A 20,722-nucleotide genomic window follows, 5' to 3' on the forward strand; every position below is an offset into this window, starting at 1 on the left:
TATCTAAAAAAATCTGCATCACTAAGTCACACTTGTGAAACTATTTTTCCTCCTGGCTGGTGTTCCTTGTGTTGTATTTGTTAACTGCTATATAAGTGATTGAACTAGTCGTTGGTGGTGTCATCGTCGACCAAGTAAGTGAATACACTTAAAATATGTCACGTGTTTGATCCTTTTAATTAGAACAGAGCTCTGCTTATATAATATTTATAATAAAATTGTAATTCGATATACAAAACAGACATACAGTTTCGTTTCCATGATTGCAACATATTAAGTATACACATGCCATGTTATGTCAGGTTTTGGCACCTTGAGGGATGGCTTTATAAACCAATATGTATATTTCGTATTTTGTTATTGACATTATCATAGACGCTAACGAAATAGTAATACCACTTTGATACACAAGGCAACTCTTATTTCTGCGTCCCTGTAATTTCACTGATAAGAGTTACATAGAAGTAGCATTGCTTATCTTTCAATTTTGAGGGAGGCCAGAACATCTAATGCCTAAATCGCATATTGAATTCATTGAGGCATGTTCTTATATTGATGTTATCAAAAACTGAATACTTGGCTTGGTTCTGTGATACCGTCATATCGCAGCAGTGATGCTGACATAACACAAATAGGATATACGATCGTTACCGAAGAACCTGACATAAATACGCTAAATGTGTGATTTCAAAATTACCGCAAATTATTTCGGATATCTAAAAACATTCTCAAATTTGATTATATTAATTGATAAATTCAAGAAGTAACATACAACGCCTAATGAATTACCGAGCACTTAGATTTTTCATTTCGTCATAGACATACGGATTTTAACAATTACAAAAACACAACCGAACATAACGTCATGAGCACGTGCATTCGAATGTCACTATGTCGGTTAATAAGGCCAACCAAACTTAATAAATTATCTTTTTTATCTTTTGTAAAGAGGATGTAAAATGAATGTTTTGACACGAGCATTTGATGCACTGGTGGTTCCGGAAGAGTTAATTGATATAAAACATGGGCTTACATGCAGAAGACATGCGGTGCCAAAGAAATCGTAAACTGAAATTGGTCTGGACAAACTTCAAGGGTGGAAACCTCTTTCCATGTTTTCGTCTTTTTCTTACAAATCATGTAAATAACGGTCTTATTAAAATGTGATTTATCAGTCTGGCTTCCTTCTGGTGGTACCGTCTACCGAGACCAACTAAGACTTATTCAAATTAAAGATTTTTTAAAACGTTTTCTTATTGTCCTGTATAAACCTATGTAAGATGCATTTATCTAAACTGAAGGAATGATTTTCCCCCATATAACGTACAGATATTGTGTTTTATATGGCTTTACAGACACACTTAAAGTCCAAGGTATCTCCTTCTCCTACCACTAAATTGGGGACTCTTTCAGTTTCAATTCCATGCTCTTACCATTGTATTTATAGATGGGATGCGAGAAAGCTAGTCTTAATTAAGTCCACTGTTTGGTAAACTATTACACATGTACTAGACATATTTGCTGAAACACCAATACGATGTTTTAGAAGATTTTTAATTAATATACTTCCATAATAATTTGCTTTGTTTTGTTTTGTTTAATGTAATTCTCATACATAAATATAACAATTACATAAACCTCTGACAGAAATATGATGAAAACATTATGTTGTAAATGGAAAGCATTACAGACGATGTAGATTTTTTAGTGTTTCTCAAATTAACTATTTTTTAACTTTAAAACCAGAGGACCCAGAGAAAACAAATCGACCCATAGCCAGTACTTGGACGTCGATTTTTGTCATGGTTTCGTAATCTGTGTGCTATCTACTGATAATATCATGATGATACAACGTTATACCTGCTATACATAGTACACTGTACATTAGTCCAAACATTGTGTTTACTAACTTGACCTTGATAAACATATCCAGTTTACCTACGCATCCACCCATAGGTGTAATCAATATTAACACTTGTGCTTGAATAATCCCGAAGATAAATCTTAGTTTGTTCAGTTTGTGTTAGTTCTGTTTATTAATACTTTTCATTTTGTTGAAAAATTATTGTACGTTTGTCACCAAGTCATCTTTCCCTATATAGCGTTATACTGACAGTCCACATTTAAAGTTGAACAGTTTTGTTTATCACAGTGCGGGATGTTTTTGTCATGCCTGAGGAATCTATGTATTATTGATAGGATGGAGGTAGAATGTCTGGTGTCCCTGCTGGCTGATGGTCCCAATGGGCCATCGTATTGATATAGCAGAGACACTATCCTACCGAATACACAAAGCTTATACCGCCAGGCTTTAGACTCATCAATACGCTTTATATAACCGTTATGTTATTTACCCCAGTAAAAACGTTGTTTTAACATTGATTGCATTTAGTATTAACTTGTTGCAGAATCCGAATGCGTCGGATGAGTTTTTGCAATGAGGAAGAAGATATATTGGTGTGTTTTACGTGGAAATAGATTTAATACAAATACTTGTACAAATGGAAATCTGTTTTATGTTGTTCACTTTATTGCATCACAAATGGATGTATATGACATGGATACTAATACACCCGCTTCATTGCAGTCAGTGTCTCGCATTTTTGTTCCGTCCTCTACGTCATCGTTGTTATATTAGTCTGTTTTACTCGCTTACCCAAATACAACTTGTTTCTATTTGTGGAATTCGCGCGTCAGCTTCACTCTGATATTAAGCCGCAAATGATTTATATATTGGATGCATGTTTTTGGAATAGAATCAGTTTCATCCAAGTTCTCTTTAAACATTAAACTATCTTTTTTATGGTAGTTCTTGTCTAGTGCAATATGAAATCATTGTCTGTAAAACCCTGGCATCAATATTGACCATAAATGCCATAAAGAAGATTTAATGCTTATTTTAGATTATTGACCCATGAAAGGTGTCTGTTTGGATGTTGAGATTAAATCAAGAAACAGTTTAATCTCGATTATTACGTCAGTAACATGGAACAGTCATTTTGCCACTGGTCAGTTGACTTTGCCATGGCGACCTTAGTGACGTCATAATGGTAATGTTTTGAAAGTCATTTATTGGCTGATAAACTTTTCTTTGGTTTGGTTAGTTTATATAGTGACGATGACAATTTAATGTGAATAAACAGTTAAACGTTTGTAAAATCATTTGATTATCAACCAATATTTACAATTTCTATTGTAATGTCTTTATGTAACTTTACCAAATAGGGATTGGATTTCGCTTTTATGTTAACCATGCTTGTATGGAGCAATTCCTCTAAGAATGTATTCTATGGGGCGCATGGATTACTAGCGGTGCATGTCTTATAATACACACGATTAAATTATCAAAGAACAGAGACAAGAGGATATGTTTATAACTGACCTCTGTCAGAGGGTCTCACGTCCGTCCACCCCAAAGATTTTATCGTAGGACGAACACAGACACAGAGGTAATGTTTACATTTGACATCCATCATTTTTAACAAAAATGAAAGCACTGCCCGGTCAGGATATTTTCCCCCGTTTCTTTATACAATTGTTAATTTAAAAAATGTCGTATCATATATAAATATAAAACATAATTGTATTGTTTACATTTTCCCAAATTTCTATCAAAAACAACAATATATACATAATGCTGCGTCAAAATGTAAACAAAGCCATGCGTTTCCTTTTAAAAAAAAGTAGCCCCTTTACGTTGCATAGAACATTTTCATACGCAAGTTCAAAGTTCATTGTTACCATGCAGTTATGGTAAACAAAATGGGCTAGTACTTGCGTATAGTGAACAAGCCTAGCAAGTGTAAATATAAACGTATGGCAATATTATAAAAAGTTTCTTAACGCCAAAAATATACATCGTTCACAAGGTTGTACATACCATATGTTCGAAACAGGTGATCTGCCACATGCACATTTCTAATACCGGTACGTTACCTAACCAGTCACTGCCGACAGAGAGCCAACACTGACAACCGTAAACGACTTATTGTATCGTGAACATTATCGCGAAATTGAAAAATTACCATTGAAAATGTATATTTTGCGATGATTTATGCTTATTCGTTATTCGAAGTCAAACTGGACACCTACTCGCAAGGGCGATAACTCTGTAAAATGCAAAGACCAAATAGTTGCAGAGAGAGTTGCAAATTTACCTTTATCGTGAAATTGCACATGAAAGAAAAGTGATTTACAGTAACTACACCCTGATTGTTGTAACATTGTAACAAAGAGTATTTATATATTTGTATTTATAAGTTCCATAGTGTGTTATCTTTACATTTACCTGAATTAAGATGTCATAATAAAAATGTCTAGACATTAGACTATATAAATCTATAATTACGAATGTCACTGTTTCCAACAACAGAAGGTAGTTGGTTCACTGGATAACAGAATTGTAGAGAAAACTTCATTTTGTGTATGAATTTGATGGTGAGAACATGCTAAAGGAAATAAGATCTGAGGCGCTGTGATTCAATTTCACCCAATTGTATTTCAAAAAGCAAATGGTGCGATATTTTACGTGATCGTTTTGAAAAACATAACCTTTAAGATGTCGATTTAGTCTGAGAGTGCGTTGAAAGTGTATATTGGTATTCAGCCGAGATGTGGTTATGTGTGGTCCGCATCGGTACCGAAACTAAAACCAAAAGTTTATTAATAATGGTTTTAATTTCACAACATCTATTTCGATGGCCTACGACTTATGCAGGATACCCAGTGTATGTTTTAGCAGTGAATGTTCATTTCATTGTTTTGTCGCGTGGCGTAGTGACAGTCAACTATTGTTCGGTTAATTAGGACGGTGTTGAAAAACATATGACTACCCGCATTATGGGAATTCGCAATTAATTTATTTTTTAGAATTTGTTTAGGAAGAGGTATTAAGTTCAAAATAGACGGTAAGTTAATAACTTTTGAGACTCTCTGAAATTATAAAACTATTTCCTTATTTACTGTTTAAAAATTAAAAGCCGTTTCGGTCGAATTATGTAGCTTTAATTACTGTATACTAGGTAATACAAATACAACAGAAATACTAACCTATTACTACAATATTCAAAACCTTGTTAATCAATTTGGAACTAATTTACGAGGAGAAAATAAATAATTAATTCTAATTATCATGTCGCTGGTACTATATTTTACTGTCATCCGGTGCGGCATTCATTTGAAGATAATGGTCTAGTTTTAGACTTAGTGTCAGCGGAGGTCAACGGATTTACACAAATACCATTGTTTACTTACGGATTGTAATACTGGTATTGATAATCAGCAAAACAAAACAAAAATCACCGTATAACTTTATCATACTTATCATACCGATGCATGTACAAATGCATTAGATATGAATAATTCCGTTTTAAATTTACAGAAATGACATTAACGGTACAACATGTACATCTAAACCGGAAGTCAATTGGGTGGTCAAGCTTGACGTCCTATTATCACTCATGTCCTTAAGTGAATACCGAGATAACAAAGTAAACACATTGTCCATTTTGGGAGAGATAAGGTTTGTATAATAGACACAACATCTTCCCAGGACAAGACAATGATATTGGGAACAAAATATATGTAAATTATTGAAAAGCACATTCACTACCAATAGATCAAACTATAATGGGATAATGGATTCGATGTTTAATATTTTTTTGATAATTCATTTCAGAAAAATATTAAGCTATATTGACTGTTCAGTTTATTAAGTCACATAGCATTTATTTCTGATCACCGTCGTTCTTAAAATATTTTAGCTGCTTTGATTTTTATCGCTATTTTGAGTCTTCACTAAAATCCTAGTTATGTATATAAAGAAAATACTACGCATTAACCATTTTTCTTGAAACCAACACCAAGAGTGAAAAGGTGGCCCGACAGCATAAAGAAGAGAGTTCGCGTTTACTTCTAAAATCAACCATTTCGTCAAATCATCATTTTTGGAAATGGAATTACTCAGCCTGGTTATGATTCCGTTTATCTCCGTTTTTCGAATTTCCTTGCAAGTGCAAACCTAAGGTGACAACAGGCCACTGCTCAAATTCATAACGTATAAGATTGCATACTGCTCAAAATTATAGTATCTATACTGCACAAATTTATATAACGTATAGAATATATACTGCACAAATTTATATAAGTTATAGCATCTATACTGTTCAAATTTATAAAAGTCATAGTATCTATACTGCTCAAATTTATATAATTTATGATATGTATACTACTCAAATTTATATAACGTATAGAATATATACTGCACAAATTTATATAATTTATAGCATCTGTACTGCTCAAAGAGAAATATAAAGTAACTGTGAGAAATGCCGTATAATTAAATTGTGATTTTTATGTCGTAATAAACTGGTATAAAGGGAAATTGATTAGAACGTAAAAAGACAGTTACATGTCTGATACATCACTGATACATAGGTATGACCAGGAGGGCACTTAACACGCAATCTTTCAGTATCGTCTTAATTAAAAGTAGATCATAAAAACGTCATTTCTTTCAAGGTGATAGAAATATTTTTCTATGTACTAAATATAACCAAACCTATTTCGTCTTATCTTTTTAGAAGAGTAACCATCTGGTCATCCTTGCTTTACTGAGTTGTGTGAGCAAAAATATTCGCCTTTCACTTTGAATCAGACCGTTCTTCCATCTGTGCCTATACGTTTTAGTTGATATGGTTCATGATAAAGTTAAGCAACGACAAATACTTAATTTTAATGATATTCGATACATTGAAGCAAATACTTGTAATTACTGGTAAGAGTTGTTAGCAGTGATTACATCTAAAGGGTAGCATTATGAAGAGTGTTTATAATAAGAGGGTGCTATGATCCCTAAGATAAGTAAATAAAAGCATTAAAACATCAATAGTATAATCATTGTCGAAATACAAAGACGGCGTGTTTTACTTAATCTACTATATCAGAAATAATTCTACGGCGTAAACTGTATCGGGCATATGGCATTAATACTAAAAGGGCCCAGCTTATTTACATTGCTACATTAGGGATAATCCTTAATTCTAACAAATTTCGCACTAACGCATCACAAAATATTTTACATTTAGATGTTTTCCATAACTTCTTTAATGCAATGCGTTTGTATGGGAAAGTTTCAGTTAACGAGTTTGCTCGTTATGAGTTATGGAATGTCCGTGAAACTGGGCTCGTTTTTTGTTCTTATATACGACCTTGACCTATACTACTCACTTCCTGTTTAACATGTTAAAAATAGAAACTTAATGTAAAGGTTCTTACCTGATAAGATCAAGGAACGTATCAGCGGTGTTCAATTTTTCTGTTTTTCCGTATCTCTGAATTTTTGACCGGTCAGCATTTCGGCCTGGCTGAATTATAACGGCCATAGTTATTCCTAAAATGACCGCCAAAAGCGTCGTTGTAGCAAAGTATGCCATTGTTCTCAAACCCATCTTGCCGCAGGTTTTGGCGTCGAGACCGGCGATTCCTGCTATCAAACTGGACACAATTAGAGGTAGAATCAACATTTTCAACATTCTCATCAACATTTCTCCAGGAAAAGACAAGTACATTATTTCTCTTTTGGTCATTTTTGTTCCTGTACGGACTGCGAATCCTATTGCAACCCCTAATACTACTGATCCCAGCAATAGGATTAGAATAAGGTTTTCTTTGACGTTCTGGATACATGTTTCCTTGCATTTACTCCTTCGACTGGTCGTTCCTTCCTCCGGGACGGGGATCACAATATGAGTGTTCACTTTCTGTTGATCTTGGTTAGGTTCCATCATTATGGCCGAAGATTTGGTACCAAATTACAACGTTTTTCCAAAATATATTCGATTTGCTTATATCAATGTATCCTGCATTACAGAACACTTTAAAAACACCAAAAGTATTAGATTCCAAATAATTAAGCAATGCAAGCATTCATTTAAAAACTAGAAAAATGATAAATTCGGGGTTGCACTACTTTTCACTGATCATTAATTATGAAAACACATCCGTAATACAATTAAGAGCTTGCCGTGTCCCAGTTATATCCGTAGGTCTATGGCACCACCAGAAAACAGCTAGTAATCTATATTTTACCACGTGGTATTACAATATCATTAAAATGTATTTGGCAACATAAACCGTGCTTCCGCGAATCCACACATCCGCTCTCCACCTGTAGGAACCGTCCTTTCGATAAAGTTTCATAAAAACTCAATTAAAGCACGTGATTTGCACATGTCACCAATTACAAGGGAATGCTTTATAGCCGAGACATGTGTTCTCAACGGGCGTAGAAGGATTACGAAACAATAACGAAACGAACCTTTTCACACGCTAATGAGAGGCGACCAGCGGATGGCAGGTAATATCTCCGACTAGCAATACTTCGACTGACATCAGTCTCGAGACCAATGCTGCTATAGATTTCTCCGCTCAGCAGAGAGCGGGCACGGCTGCAGTGTAATGCGAGCTACACATATCATCGCTTATACAACTGAATACCCGCTACTCACACCATAAGCTCTTCGGATACATCAGTTGAAAGTGTGGAATATGAAAGAATAAAAGTATATTTTGCTATGCTGCATATTTAGAATTGTTGTTATTTGCAATTGCTAATCTTGTTATCAGTCAATAATGTCGATAACGTGATGACATTCTAAATTATTATACAAGCTACCTGCAGTGCCGGGCCACATCAAAGTCTATAAAAGTGGTATAAGTTTCTGCGCATGCATAGCTCTTACTATTTATAGAATTACTTATTTTCTCCTTTGTCAGTGCAATGCGGATGGAATGTGCTGTGCGGTTTGTTGACGGCATGTTTCAGTGAGCTAGCACTATACCAAAGTGCAAGTTTACACTATTACAAGGAGATAAAACACAAATACATGGTATCTTTTAAACATACGGTTTGGTTTGGTCAGGGTCAATTAAGGACGGCTTCCCATGTGTGCAGTGTATTGCATTGTGTGAATGTCCACTTGTTTTGGGTGGCTATGACATATTCATTCTGTGTCTCCTTTTGATCGGGAAACTCGTATTTGTTATCTCACTAAAGCGTGCCGCGTAAGACATCGATACAACACACCCCATCTGGTCACATTATACCGACAACGGTCGAAATTCCCACTCCCATTTTGCTGAAACTACCACTTTTACAGACTATGGTGTGTCATGGCCAAGGGACAGAACCCAGAGCACAGGGGTGAGCTTGCAATAAGATAGCTGTGTCAAGGAAGATATTAAGAAGTTTAAAAAGTCCTCAGCTAACGGCCTATCCTGTATGTAAAGAGTTAGGTATGTGAATGTTTTGGGAGACTGCGGTAAAAGGAAACACAAATTTGACACAGAAATAACAGCAACAAATTTCAACTTTCAAAATTAAAGACTGGGAGCCTTCTCATGAAAATTACTTTTTAAAAAAGGCGGTAACAATCTTCAGTTGTCAAAATCAAAATAGCTGCCTGTCAATCATCTCGTTTTTCCAACGATACAAACTGTAATGTTAGGGCCCAAAGAAAGCCTTAATATGAAATTGTACACATAGGGTGGCGTCTTTTATAAAATGACACTGGCGAGAGGTGCGACACTGGCTGACAATAGGAGGTAAAACCTAATAAACCAAACCAAAATCAAACTAAAAATGTTTACGGAGGACGGACGGAAGACGTATAGAATGATCAAAATCTTCCTTGTGAGTCTTCAAGTGAGAGGAAGACTCTGGGATTTGTCCCTTGGCTGAGAAATACCAGTATGATATCAACGGGTGGGGTGCGTTTGTTCCGTTAGTTTTCTCCGGGCACTCTGGTTTCCTCTCACTGTTAGTCCCCTTGCCGTAAACATCCGGTTACGTGTCTTTTTGTACGACCTTTAATTATATTTGTCTGAATTTAAGTGGGTCTTCATAATGAATATAGGTTCATATCCCGCTACGTTATTACTAAAACGAGAATTTTGAAAACAAAATATGATGGTATACATCCAGAAGAAAAATATCAACAAATCTAAAATGCAACGTAATAAATAAATTTGTTATTAACAACATAATGGGATAATTCAAAACTCAACATTAAGTCAGATTTGTTTCTGTAAAGTCCATCAAAAAATTGTTCGTTATGAAAATATGAATGTTTGGAAAATCAAATCACGCATCGTGAGTTAAAAAAAGCATATTCCATATACAATTATCAAAATTGGATATATTGCTTTGATATAATTGTATATTTTGCATATCTTGACAACTAAAGTCGTTGTAATAGATATTTACATATACCAATTAACCCTTATTATATTATCGGAACCGCCTGCGGAGCTGGTCTGGTGAATATCTCATATACCATGTATGTATCCCTTACCATAAAGGAAACGAAACTTGTTTATCAAATTGTGACACCAATCGTGAAGAACAGCCAACCGTACACACAAGTACGTGTAACACTATCTATTTAATGGTGGGGGTACTGTTTGTTATTCCTAGACTCAAAGAACTTGCTCAAGCGTGGTCAACACTATTATAGAAACTGATTTAGTTTGGTTGTTTCGTTCCGCTAGTTTCTGATTTACTCCGTATTCTAATGTAAGGTTTCTTGTTTCCTTTCGTATATTATCAATTAACGGGATATGTCATGCTGGGGTTATGAATATATCGATTAGAAATGTGTCTCTTTTTCATAATATTAGTAACAATAGTTTTACAATTGAAAATATGTGTTCGTCTTGTTTCACTCGCATTGAGTAATCAATATGGCTGATGGGTTGTATTTCCAAAGCAAGCTCAGCCGTAAAGGTCACGTTCTGGAATACAAAGAATGCTTTTAAAGCTGTATTTATAAACAAGAGTAGAGGTCGTAATCACATACCATATATAGTGATACAATTATTTATGATAACGGAAGGAAATAACTCCGCTACACTTCGTTTTCGTTTGATGAATGTTAAAAGATGAAAGGTATCATTGTCACCCGTCGTCCTTAAGTTTAAAGGATACATTAAAAAAAGCAGAGGACAATTTGGTACATATCAGTTAAATGAACTATTGCTATGTGGAACAGTCTTAGTTGCGCATTATTTGACTAATAGAGAAACAAATTTTATTTTGCACCATCATGCAATTATACTTTACCAAATGTTATTGCTTAAGTTATACGGATTCGAAATTGATTGCATGGGTTTAATGGTTCTTGTCTAAGCTTAATTGAAGATGAACGTATGACCTTACGACAATATGAACGATTTCATCAGTAAGTTGATTTATCGAAGTCGTCAAGAGGTTGTGATTTCTAACCATTTTTTTGTTTGATTTATTAACGTCCCACCAACAGCTATGGTCATGTAAGGACGGCCTCCCATGTATGCGGTGTGTTGCGTGTATGTTGTGCGAGGTGAGTGTACTGGGAGACTGCGGTATGTTCGTGTTGTGTCTTCTTGTATAGTGGAACTATTGCCCTTTTTATAGTGCTATATCACTGAAGCATGCCGCCGAAGACACCAAGCAACACACCCCACCCGGTCACATTATACTGACAACGGGCGAACCAGTCGTCCCACTCCCTGTATGCTGAACGCTAAGCAGGAGCAGAAACTACCACTTTTATAGACTTTGGTGTGTCTCGGCCAGGGGACAGAACCCAGAGCCTTCCTCACAGGGGCGAACGCTCAACTCAAGGCCAAAAGTGAGGCGGTGCCAAGGGAGGCATTAGGAAAGATAAAGTCAGTTAGGAAGAAGAGAAAAGATAAGATCCTAAATTTAGTCGCATTTTACGATCATGCAATAGGGGCAGCAGGTACAATTCTAACGCCCTACCTGCAGGGCCAGATTTCTAACCACATGTAGCGCCTTGAAACTAATTGGTACACAAACAGGCGTGATTAAAACATTGCAAAGGGTAAAGTTCAAAGGTTAAAGTTACCATTCATTGGACTAAACGTTGGTCGTTTTTCCCTTTTGTGACGAGTTCCGTCTCCGCAACGCCTCCCTTACTTAGGACCGTGTGTAGAGGTTCCGGACCTCTCTTTTGTGTCAGTATAATGTGCCGGAGTGGGGTGTACTGTTCGATGTCTTAGCAGGATACTTCAGTGAAATAGAACTATAATTTATTGATGTTCTTCTCTTACAAGGATACCACATGAGCATAACGCCCTCCCCAACCCGCAAGGTATTTAGTCTCTTTTATTTTTATTAAATAAAGTCGCAGTTTCACCCGGCGGCTCTGAAAACCTGAATGTAGGATATTAAGATCTAGTGTTATATTGTACCAACCTTAGGCTCGTTAATTGTAAGACCAAAAGACTCGAAACAGTCTGAAATAATATAGTAAATATCATTGAATCCATGTGATTCCTATTCCGGATATAAACATCAAATAAGAAATATTTGCTTTGTTAAAATTCCCAAAACTTCCCTATGATCATGTGTACGAACCAGCTTGATTAGATCTCTACTTCCGGCTTCTCATGTAAAAGTATGTTCTTTTGAAAATGATACCGTAACATACTAAGAAGAGAAATAACTACCTGGTATTCAATCTCCAATACTTCCTTTCATCCCAATATCAGTCACGCGGATCGATTTCGTTGTCCTTTGACAATTAGCGTTGCTTACACAACCCCGGCCTATATACTATGAACAGTCAAGTCCTCTACCTTGTATTCAATGCAATGTAGAGTCTGCTGCCGGATGGATCAAAGACAACAGAAATCAAAGGTTTTAAAGCAAGTCTGAACCTTGAAATATTATAATTGATCATATGGTTTGTACGGTGTCATATTGCTGAAAATCAACAGTAATGGATATTGAAAGACGATCTCTACAGTATTCGGCATACTGTGTGTAGTGAGTGTACATGTGATTTGGTATTTTGGTAGATGGCGGTATGCAGAATTCACTTTTATGAAGGGAAGTTATTATGTACTTATTACAAATCACCAAACATCTTGAATAAAAAATAACCTCAGACGCGTCCTGTAAATGGTCTGTTTTATATAAAGCTTTGAATTATGTTACCCAAAACATCTTGTTTAAACATCATAATACAAATCGCAACTTAATAAATGATCACAATTTTATGAGGAACATTCAACAATACTTTAACATTAAAACAATACCAAAGAGACGATGAAAAGAAGGTATAGACAAAAATATATCCTTGTCGAACGACTTAAAAAGTTGCCGTTCGCCTGTTGTTCACACTTGTCACATAGTTTGTGTACTGTAACAACTGCTGAAAATTCAATTTGGCTAAAATGTTCTGATGCTGTTTCTCCTTCTCCAAATCAATTTATCTGACGAGATTATACCGTTTTGAGTCTCGTAAAGAGTGCCGAATATTCGACGATAATGGCGGTAAAGGAAAAGCCTGTATGATCGCTCAGACAGAGATCTGTGAAGGCTCAATTATTGACTATAGGGATTGGAAACGGAATTGAAACTTTTCCCCAATCCAAACATGTCACGGACAAGTACTGAAACCTGGAGTGAAAACATGACACGAACACAACAGGACACCAATCAGAGCGTCACCGCCAGTTAACAGTCGGCGCCTTCGATTCGGTCACCAGGATGTGAACTGTACCGAAAACAAATAAATTGCTTTGTTGGAGTAATTTGTTTGATTTTTGTCACTTTTAAAGCTGCACTAGACACAAGAGAGGTGTGCAGGGAAGGATGATTGACAGTCGCGGTGGCCAAATGGTTAGGATGTCCCGACGCATTACCACAAGTCCTCCATCTTTGGGTTGCGTGTTCGAATCCCGTGAGACGCAGTTGCCACGAACCGCTGATCGATGTTTTTTCTCAGAATACTCATGTTTTCCTCAACCACTTAAACCTGACACGTCTTTTAATGAAGCTGTATGCTAATAGGATGTTAAAACAAAGAAACACACATATTACAAAACAGAATATGGCCAAAATCCATTCTACTTCACGGTATATTTACCTAAAATCATATATGTAGACATATACAGTTCTGCGATATAGATATGTGCTTACTGTAAGGAGTTTTAATAGGTGAAACAATTTGTTGTCCTAATTCTTTCATCGAATGGAAGAAGGAAAAATATAGCGCTTGGAAACTCATGATAAAAAGGATGCATAAAGAATTGCATACATATCGAACACCACCAGACGTGGTTGACAAACTGTATAGATACTTATCATAAGCATTGCAAGTGCAAAATGATCTTATTTTCAAACCATTTAAAAGTGGTGCCAAGTGTAAAATATCAGATTTAGAATCTACTATATGTATCATTAAATATCACTATCGTAGGATTTCCTCTTGTTATGCTTTAAAATCATTAGCCAACAGGCTGTACACCCGCATGCACGTTCTTTTCTTCCCTCACGGGGAACGTAACTACAAACATCAGGCTCTGCAATTTACTGTGCCTTCTTCTCTATCACTCCCCCGTGTGTTCAACAAGTCGGGAAAACGGGACGGCCTTCTTAAACAGATTGTAAGGCGATTTGTTTCGACCTGCCTTCACCATCATACGGGTCCTTTCGGAAGTTTTGTTACTTAATATTAAGATGAAAACGTGAATTCAAGTTACATATGCCGAAATTTTCATACTCAATCACAATACTTACAATGCACGTGTTTTAATTCTATAAGTACAGATAAGAGCTGAAAATGAATTTTGGCAGTACTGATATCTACGTCTAAAATTCAGTATAAAAGCTACAAACTGACAAACTAAAGAGCCAAGTTGTACCATTTAATTTCATATTTTTACAATGATATTAGTAATTATAAAGTGAATTTTTCAGATATGGTTCCAATAGAACATAAAAAACATAAAAACAAGAACTATTACACTGTATAAATTCTGTGTTGTTGCAAATGATTATATAACATCCTACATGTTATCCCGTACCTTTGAATGACTTCCACAGCTAAATTCACCAAAAACTGACGGTTTAAATACATGGGTGTACACTAATAGGATGTCAAAATTTTCACCCAGTTACGGCACATGTAATTTTAATTGTATTACGCATCATTTTTAATTTTAGCGAGATTACTCTTGGAAATCGAACATTGTTTTCACGTTTAAACATCAAACAACCTATACTACATGGACAAGTTACTAAAGTCTATGACAGCACCTACTCCCTATAAAGGCGAGATGGAGGACCCTATGGTAAGTCCCCTTGAACCATCGTTTGAGAACCTCATCTAATATACTTGTTATTGAAGCTTGCAACAAAGTTTTTATCCCTACAGCTCGGACAGAAATGCATCTATCTTGTTGGTTGATTAAATAAACGTCCTATTAACAGCCTGAGTCATGTAAGATGGCATCCCTTGCGTGTATGAAGTGTGCGGTGCGTATTTTGGGAGACTTCATACATTCGTGTTGTGTCTTCTTGTAGAGTGGAACTGTTGCCCTTTTTATGGTGCCATATCACTGTAGTATGCCGCCGAAGACACTAAACAACACACTCCACCCGGTCACATTATACTGATAACGAGCGAACCTGTTGTCTTACTTCCTAAATGATGAACGCTTAAGCAAAAGCAGTAACTATCATTTTATAGACTTTGGTGTGTTTCGACCGGGGGACAGAACCTAGAGCCTACCTTACAGGGACGAGCGCTCAACGGAAGGTCAAACTTGAGATGTATCAAGGGATACGTTTGGAAGTAAGTCAAGAAGAAGAGAAAAGATAAGATCCTAAATTTAGTCGCCTTTCACGATCATGCAATAGGGCCAGTAGGCACAAATCTAACGCCGTATCTGCAGAGCAAAAATTACTGTAGGCAAGAAATGTCTCTGATAAATCGTATTTATTATGTCCCGAGCAATAACACAGGTTCAGTCATTCAAACGTAACGTATTAGGCAATACTAATTAATACATTATTTTGTAAATAATACTATCTGATGATACTCAAATACAAGATGTACATTTTAAGTCAGAAGGTGATAAAGTAAATATGGTTGTGTTACCAGGTAATTGCACATTATGTAGGTTATTAGCATTCCTATCATTAAAAGACCGCAAGTTGTGCTAATTTTCTCTGAATCAATTATGCGTCGAACTTCTATTGTGTAAAATCAAGTACATTGTGCGTTTACAGCATAACGTACCGTTAAGCTGACTTACTGCATCATGTATATATCGTATGGACATTTATTCTCGTATATTCAGACAAAAAATGGCAACGCGCTGACCAGTTGATTGTGGCGTGAATGAAGTGGACAAGGATCATTCAGCGGTTGTCTGACACGTCATACAAAGGTTACAAATGTAATTAACCCCAGTAAAAAACTAATCACCTGATTTACCATCTAGTAAATCTGCGTCTAGCTTAACCACCATGATATCTCGTTTTAATTACACCCTACACATATGTATCCAAGGACAGCCTCGCTATCAGCTGTGTCTCTTACGACGGTGGCGCCACCTCTCCGATCAAACGATGATGCCTTCAACCGAAATAGCTTATTTAGGAGAGTAGATTGGTGTTTTGTATAGGTAAAGTACGAAATTAGTGCTTGAGCGATGTCATGCCAATAGACTTGCAGAAATATACAATTATCGTGAGCCATGCGAGAGTCCCCAGACCCAGGCCGATGGTATTAAACACGACGTCACATCCGTCTCGAGACACAACCAATCAGAACGTTCGCCATCAATTATGTATGTAATGAGTAGCGGAATCGAAATAAGATATGACAAGGTGAAGATTTGTTTCCGCAGACCTGTAGACCCACTTACAAGATATGACGGCTGGGGTAATTGGTGACACAAAACCAAAGTGTGAAAGGGAACAGTGCATACCATACTGTTTGAGAATGAAATCTGGGTAGTATGAATAGAAACCACAGTCCTCGAAATATTCGAAAAAAACGCGTTTACTTGTAGCTCTTCTGTTACCCATGTGTCCCTGAAGAGTAGAGCTGAGTAAGGAAGACCTTTGACTTCTTCGTAACTTTGTACAGAAGGTAGATATCAAATTCAGAACGAACGTGTAAGAACGAACGTGTTAACCCTGTGGTAAAGGTCATTAAATACCCCGAGCTTGACACTATATGACCTTGTGTTGACAGTGACCAGAAAATCCCACCCAGAATCCATCTGTAACCTTGTGGTCTTACCTATAACGATATGTGATCTTGTGACCGTGCGTGTATCGAAATATGACGTTTTGGTCGTACATATATCGATATGTGACCTTGTGGCCGTGTCTGTATCGATATGTGATCTTGTGGCTGTGTCTGTATCGATATGTGCCTGTATCGTAATATGACCTTGTGGTCGTACATATATCGATATGTGACCTTGTGGTCGTACATATATCGGTATGTGGCCATGCTTGTATCGATACATTTGTATGTGACATTGTGGCCGTGTTGGTATCTATGTGACCTTTTGGCCGTACCTGTATCCATGTGTGACCTTTTGGTCGTGTCTGTATGGATATGTGACCTTCTGGCAATGCCTATTTAAGCAATAAACTGTTACCAGATTAGACATACAGTTGATATGAAGCCCATCCGGAAGGAAGATAAATAGAATGGCGCCCGTTAGGGCGCCATGAATATTTATCTTTCGGACGGATGGGCTTCATATCAACTGTATGTCCAATCTGGTAACAGTTTATTACTTATATTTCCATTACGATCATTCAAATTCAAAACTACACACGTATATCCTTTAAATTTCCCGCTTGCGCTAGTGTTGACGTCACCAAGTTCAATAGACTGAACAGCAATAGCATCAACTTCTGAATATAGTTCAACACAAAACGGTTTGAAACAAGCGAACAAATGAAAATTATGCGATTACGTTTTTTTAATACAAGTGATTTTGTCAACACGATAATACTATTAGATTTCATAGACTACACAACTTTAAAACCACTTTTGAAATTATTTGACCGTTATGTATAGGCGTAAGTATACATTGAATACATTGTCAGTGACGCGGCGGAAACGTTAGATATTCATACGCTTGACCAGATTGGAGTTCATAGCCAGATATTGCCCATCTGGTTTAACATAGATCAAACGGGAAACTGAAAGTAGAATGGAAATATATCGATATGTGACCTTGTGGCCGTGCCTGTATGGATATGTGACCTTTTGGCAGTGCCTGTATCGATATGTGACCTTACCAACGTGCCTGTATCGATATGTGACCTTGCCGCCGTGCCTGTATCGATATGTGACCTTATTGTGGTGATGACTGAAGATCACCAAAACATCAGCCTTTTAGCTGCCTTCACCATTTTAACGATGATGAGGTTTTGTGAAATAATTTGATTTCCTGAAGTCCTTGTGACGTGTGTGTGTTTGGAGGTTGCAGAGCACTCCGACTTGATTTGTCTGTGTGACCCGTGGTAAATGTGATCGTCCGGATATGTTTCCGGAGGTTATTGAGCAACAGCTCACTCGTCAACCTTGTTAAAAAAAGAGGTATCTCGTGCATAAACGTGTCAATGTAAGTGTAAACATAGGTCGAGGCTCTGTTTCATGCTCTGTAATAAAAGCGAAACTTAATTAAACGTAAATATGCAACTCAATAATGACAGAAGAACAATTTAATACATGGCTTTGTTTGTATCGATCTGCCCCATTCACTGTTCGTCCCGTTAGAATCTATTGTTACGTTTTAAACGCACCACTAAGTTTTCATGCAGCGATCTAATGATAGGACATGGTTTAGCATTAGTTTAATTTGATATTGATTCATTAGTATCTGTAGTGTTCTGAGTGTAAACAATAATTTAAATCTTCTAAAATAATGGAGAAAACAACATGACTGTACCCTAATATCATTTCGTCCTGCTCGCGAGGCTTTCATTTGTAATGACAGGAGAAAACATATCAGAGCAAAGATAAGAAAGGCCACGCCAAGGAAAGACTGTCATGATCAGCGACATGGTGTTGTAATTTAAGTATTGCACCTGGAAATAACATTGTCACTAGCGTCTTAGTCTGAATCATCGTATGCCCTTTAACATTACACAGGCTGTTTTCTTGCATCTTTTTAAATGCCAAACTGCCAACAGATATAGCGATACAACCAGGATGTAGAATGCACAGTAAGAGGAATTTACGAGCTCCATTCTCGACAGATTTGGTGTAGGTGGTAAGAAATAGGTAGTATACGATTGGATAAAATCGTTGGAATTTAAATCACGAAAAAGCATTTGTAATGACAGCACGTCAGCACGTACGTGCCAAATGATCCTGCTAAGCTTGGTGGAGATGGCGTTATATGCAGAGCATGCTAAAACCCTTCACTTGTCACTGAACAACACCTACACAGTCCTCCTCGACAAGAGGATGACCGAGAAATACGTAAAGTACAGTCACGTGGAGTGCAGATTAGTTACCACTTTCTTTTAAGGCATATCGCATATTTTTTTATAATCATTTGCTTCATGGCAATGTAAAATTGAATATTTTCCCCTTGTTTTCCCTTTGGAACTTACAGAATTTTGCTTTATTTCATACATGATAAACATTTTTATTATCTTTTGAATAATTTTTGGTCGAATCACATACATAAGATACATTTGACAAATGTGTTTTTATGAAAAGATGTATAACAATATACCGGTATATAAACTATATCATTCAAAAGTGAGTTTAATCTTGTTCGCTGCACTAATATTTCTGTAATTTATTTTTATCAATGTCTTTTCGTACTGGTGAAACAAGGATACATAGTTTTTAAAGTAATTAAGATATAAAATTGGGCATTATCAAACAGATCAATTAGAAAAATAACAGGAATTAGTTCTAATATTACATTAAGATGTACTTAATTTATCAAAAAAATACAATAAAAGGATTTCCAGATTTGTGTGAAGCAAGGGTCAGAGAACAATGTGAAAACGGTAGGGCGTTAGAATTGTACCTGCTGCCCCTATTGCATGATCGTAAAAGGCGATTAAATTAGGATCTTATCTTTTCTTTTCTTCCTAACTGACTTTATCTTTCCTAATGCCTTCCTTGGCACCGCTTCACTTTTGGCCTTGCGTTGAGCGTTCGCCCCTGTGAGGAAGGCTCTGGGTTCTGTCCCCTGGCCGAGACACACCAAAGTCTATAAAAGTGGTAGTTTCTGCTCCTGCTTAGCGCTCAGCAAACGGGGAGTGGGACGACTGGTTCGAAAGTTGTCAGTATAATGCGACCGGGTGGGGTGTGCTGCTTGGTGTCTTCGGCGGCATGCTTCAGTGATATAGCACTATAAAAAGGGCAACAGTTCCACTATACAAGATTTGTTTGTTTGTTTGATTAATTAACGTCCTAATAACAGCCATGGTCATGTAAGGACGGCCTCCCATGTATGCGGTGTGTTGCGTGTATGTTGTGCGAGGTGCGTGTTTTGGGAGACTGCGGTATATTCGTGTTGTGTCTTCTTGTATAGTGGAACTGTTGCCCTTTTTATAGTGCTATATCACTGAAGCATGCCGCCGAAGACACCAGGCAACACACCCCACCCGGTCACATTATACTGACAACGGGCAAACCAGTCGTCCAACTCCCGTTATGCTGAGCGCTAAGCAGGAGCAGAAACTACCACTTTTATAGACTTTGGTGTGTCTCGGCCAGGGGACAGAACCCGGAGCCTTCCTCACAGGGGCGAGCGCTCAACCATAGGCCAAAAGTGAGGTGGTGTCAAGGGAGACTCTAGGAAGAACAAAGTAATTTAGGGAGAAAGAAAAGATAAGATCCTAAATTTAGTCGCCTTTTACGATCATGCAAGA

At 36.8% G+C, this 20,722-nt stretch overlaps 1 protein-coding gene across 1 annotated transcript in view; it reads right to left on the bottom strand.

Moving 5' to 3' along the window:
* The window catches only part of LOC138314743 (excitatory amino acid transporter 1-like), a 49,337-nt gene extending 40,888 nt beyond the window's left edge, over positions 1-8,449 (bottom strand). The window contains exon 1 of the mRNA XM_069255236.1: positions 7,276-8,449. Within this exon, the coding sequence (XP_069111337.1) occupies positions 7,276-7,787 (512 nt within the window). The 5' untranslated portion in view covers positions 7,788-8,449. The remainder of the gene's footprint in view (positions 1-7,275) is intronic.
* Positions 8,450-20,722: the final 12,273 nt, after the last annotated feature.

Source organism: Argopecten irradians, chromosome 2 (assembly GCF_041381155.1).
Source record: "Argopecten irradians isolate NY chromosome 2, Ai_NY, whole genome shotgun sequence".
NCBI classification, from domain to species: domain Eukaryota; kingdom Metazoa; phylum Mollusca; class Bivalvia; order Pectinida; family Pectinidae; genus Argopecten; species Argopecten irradians.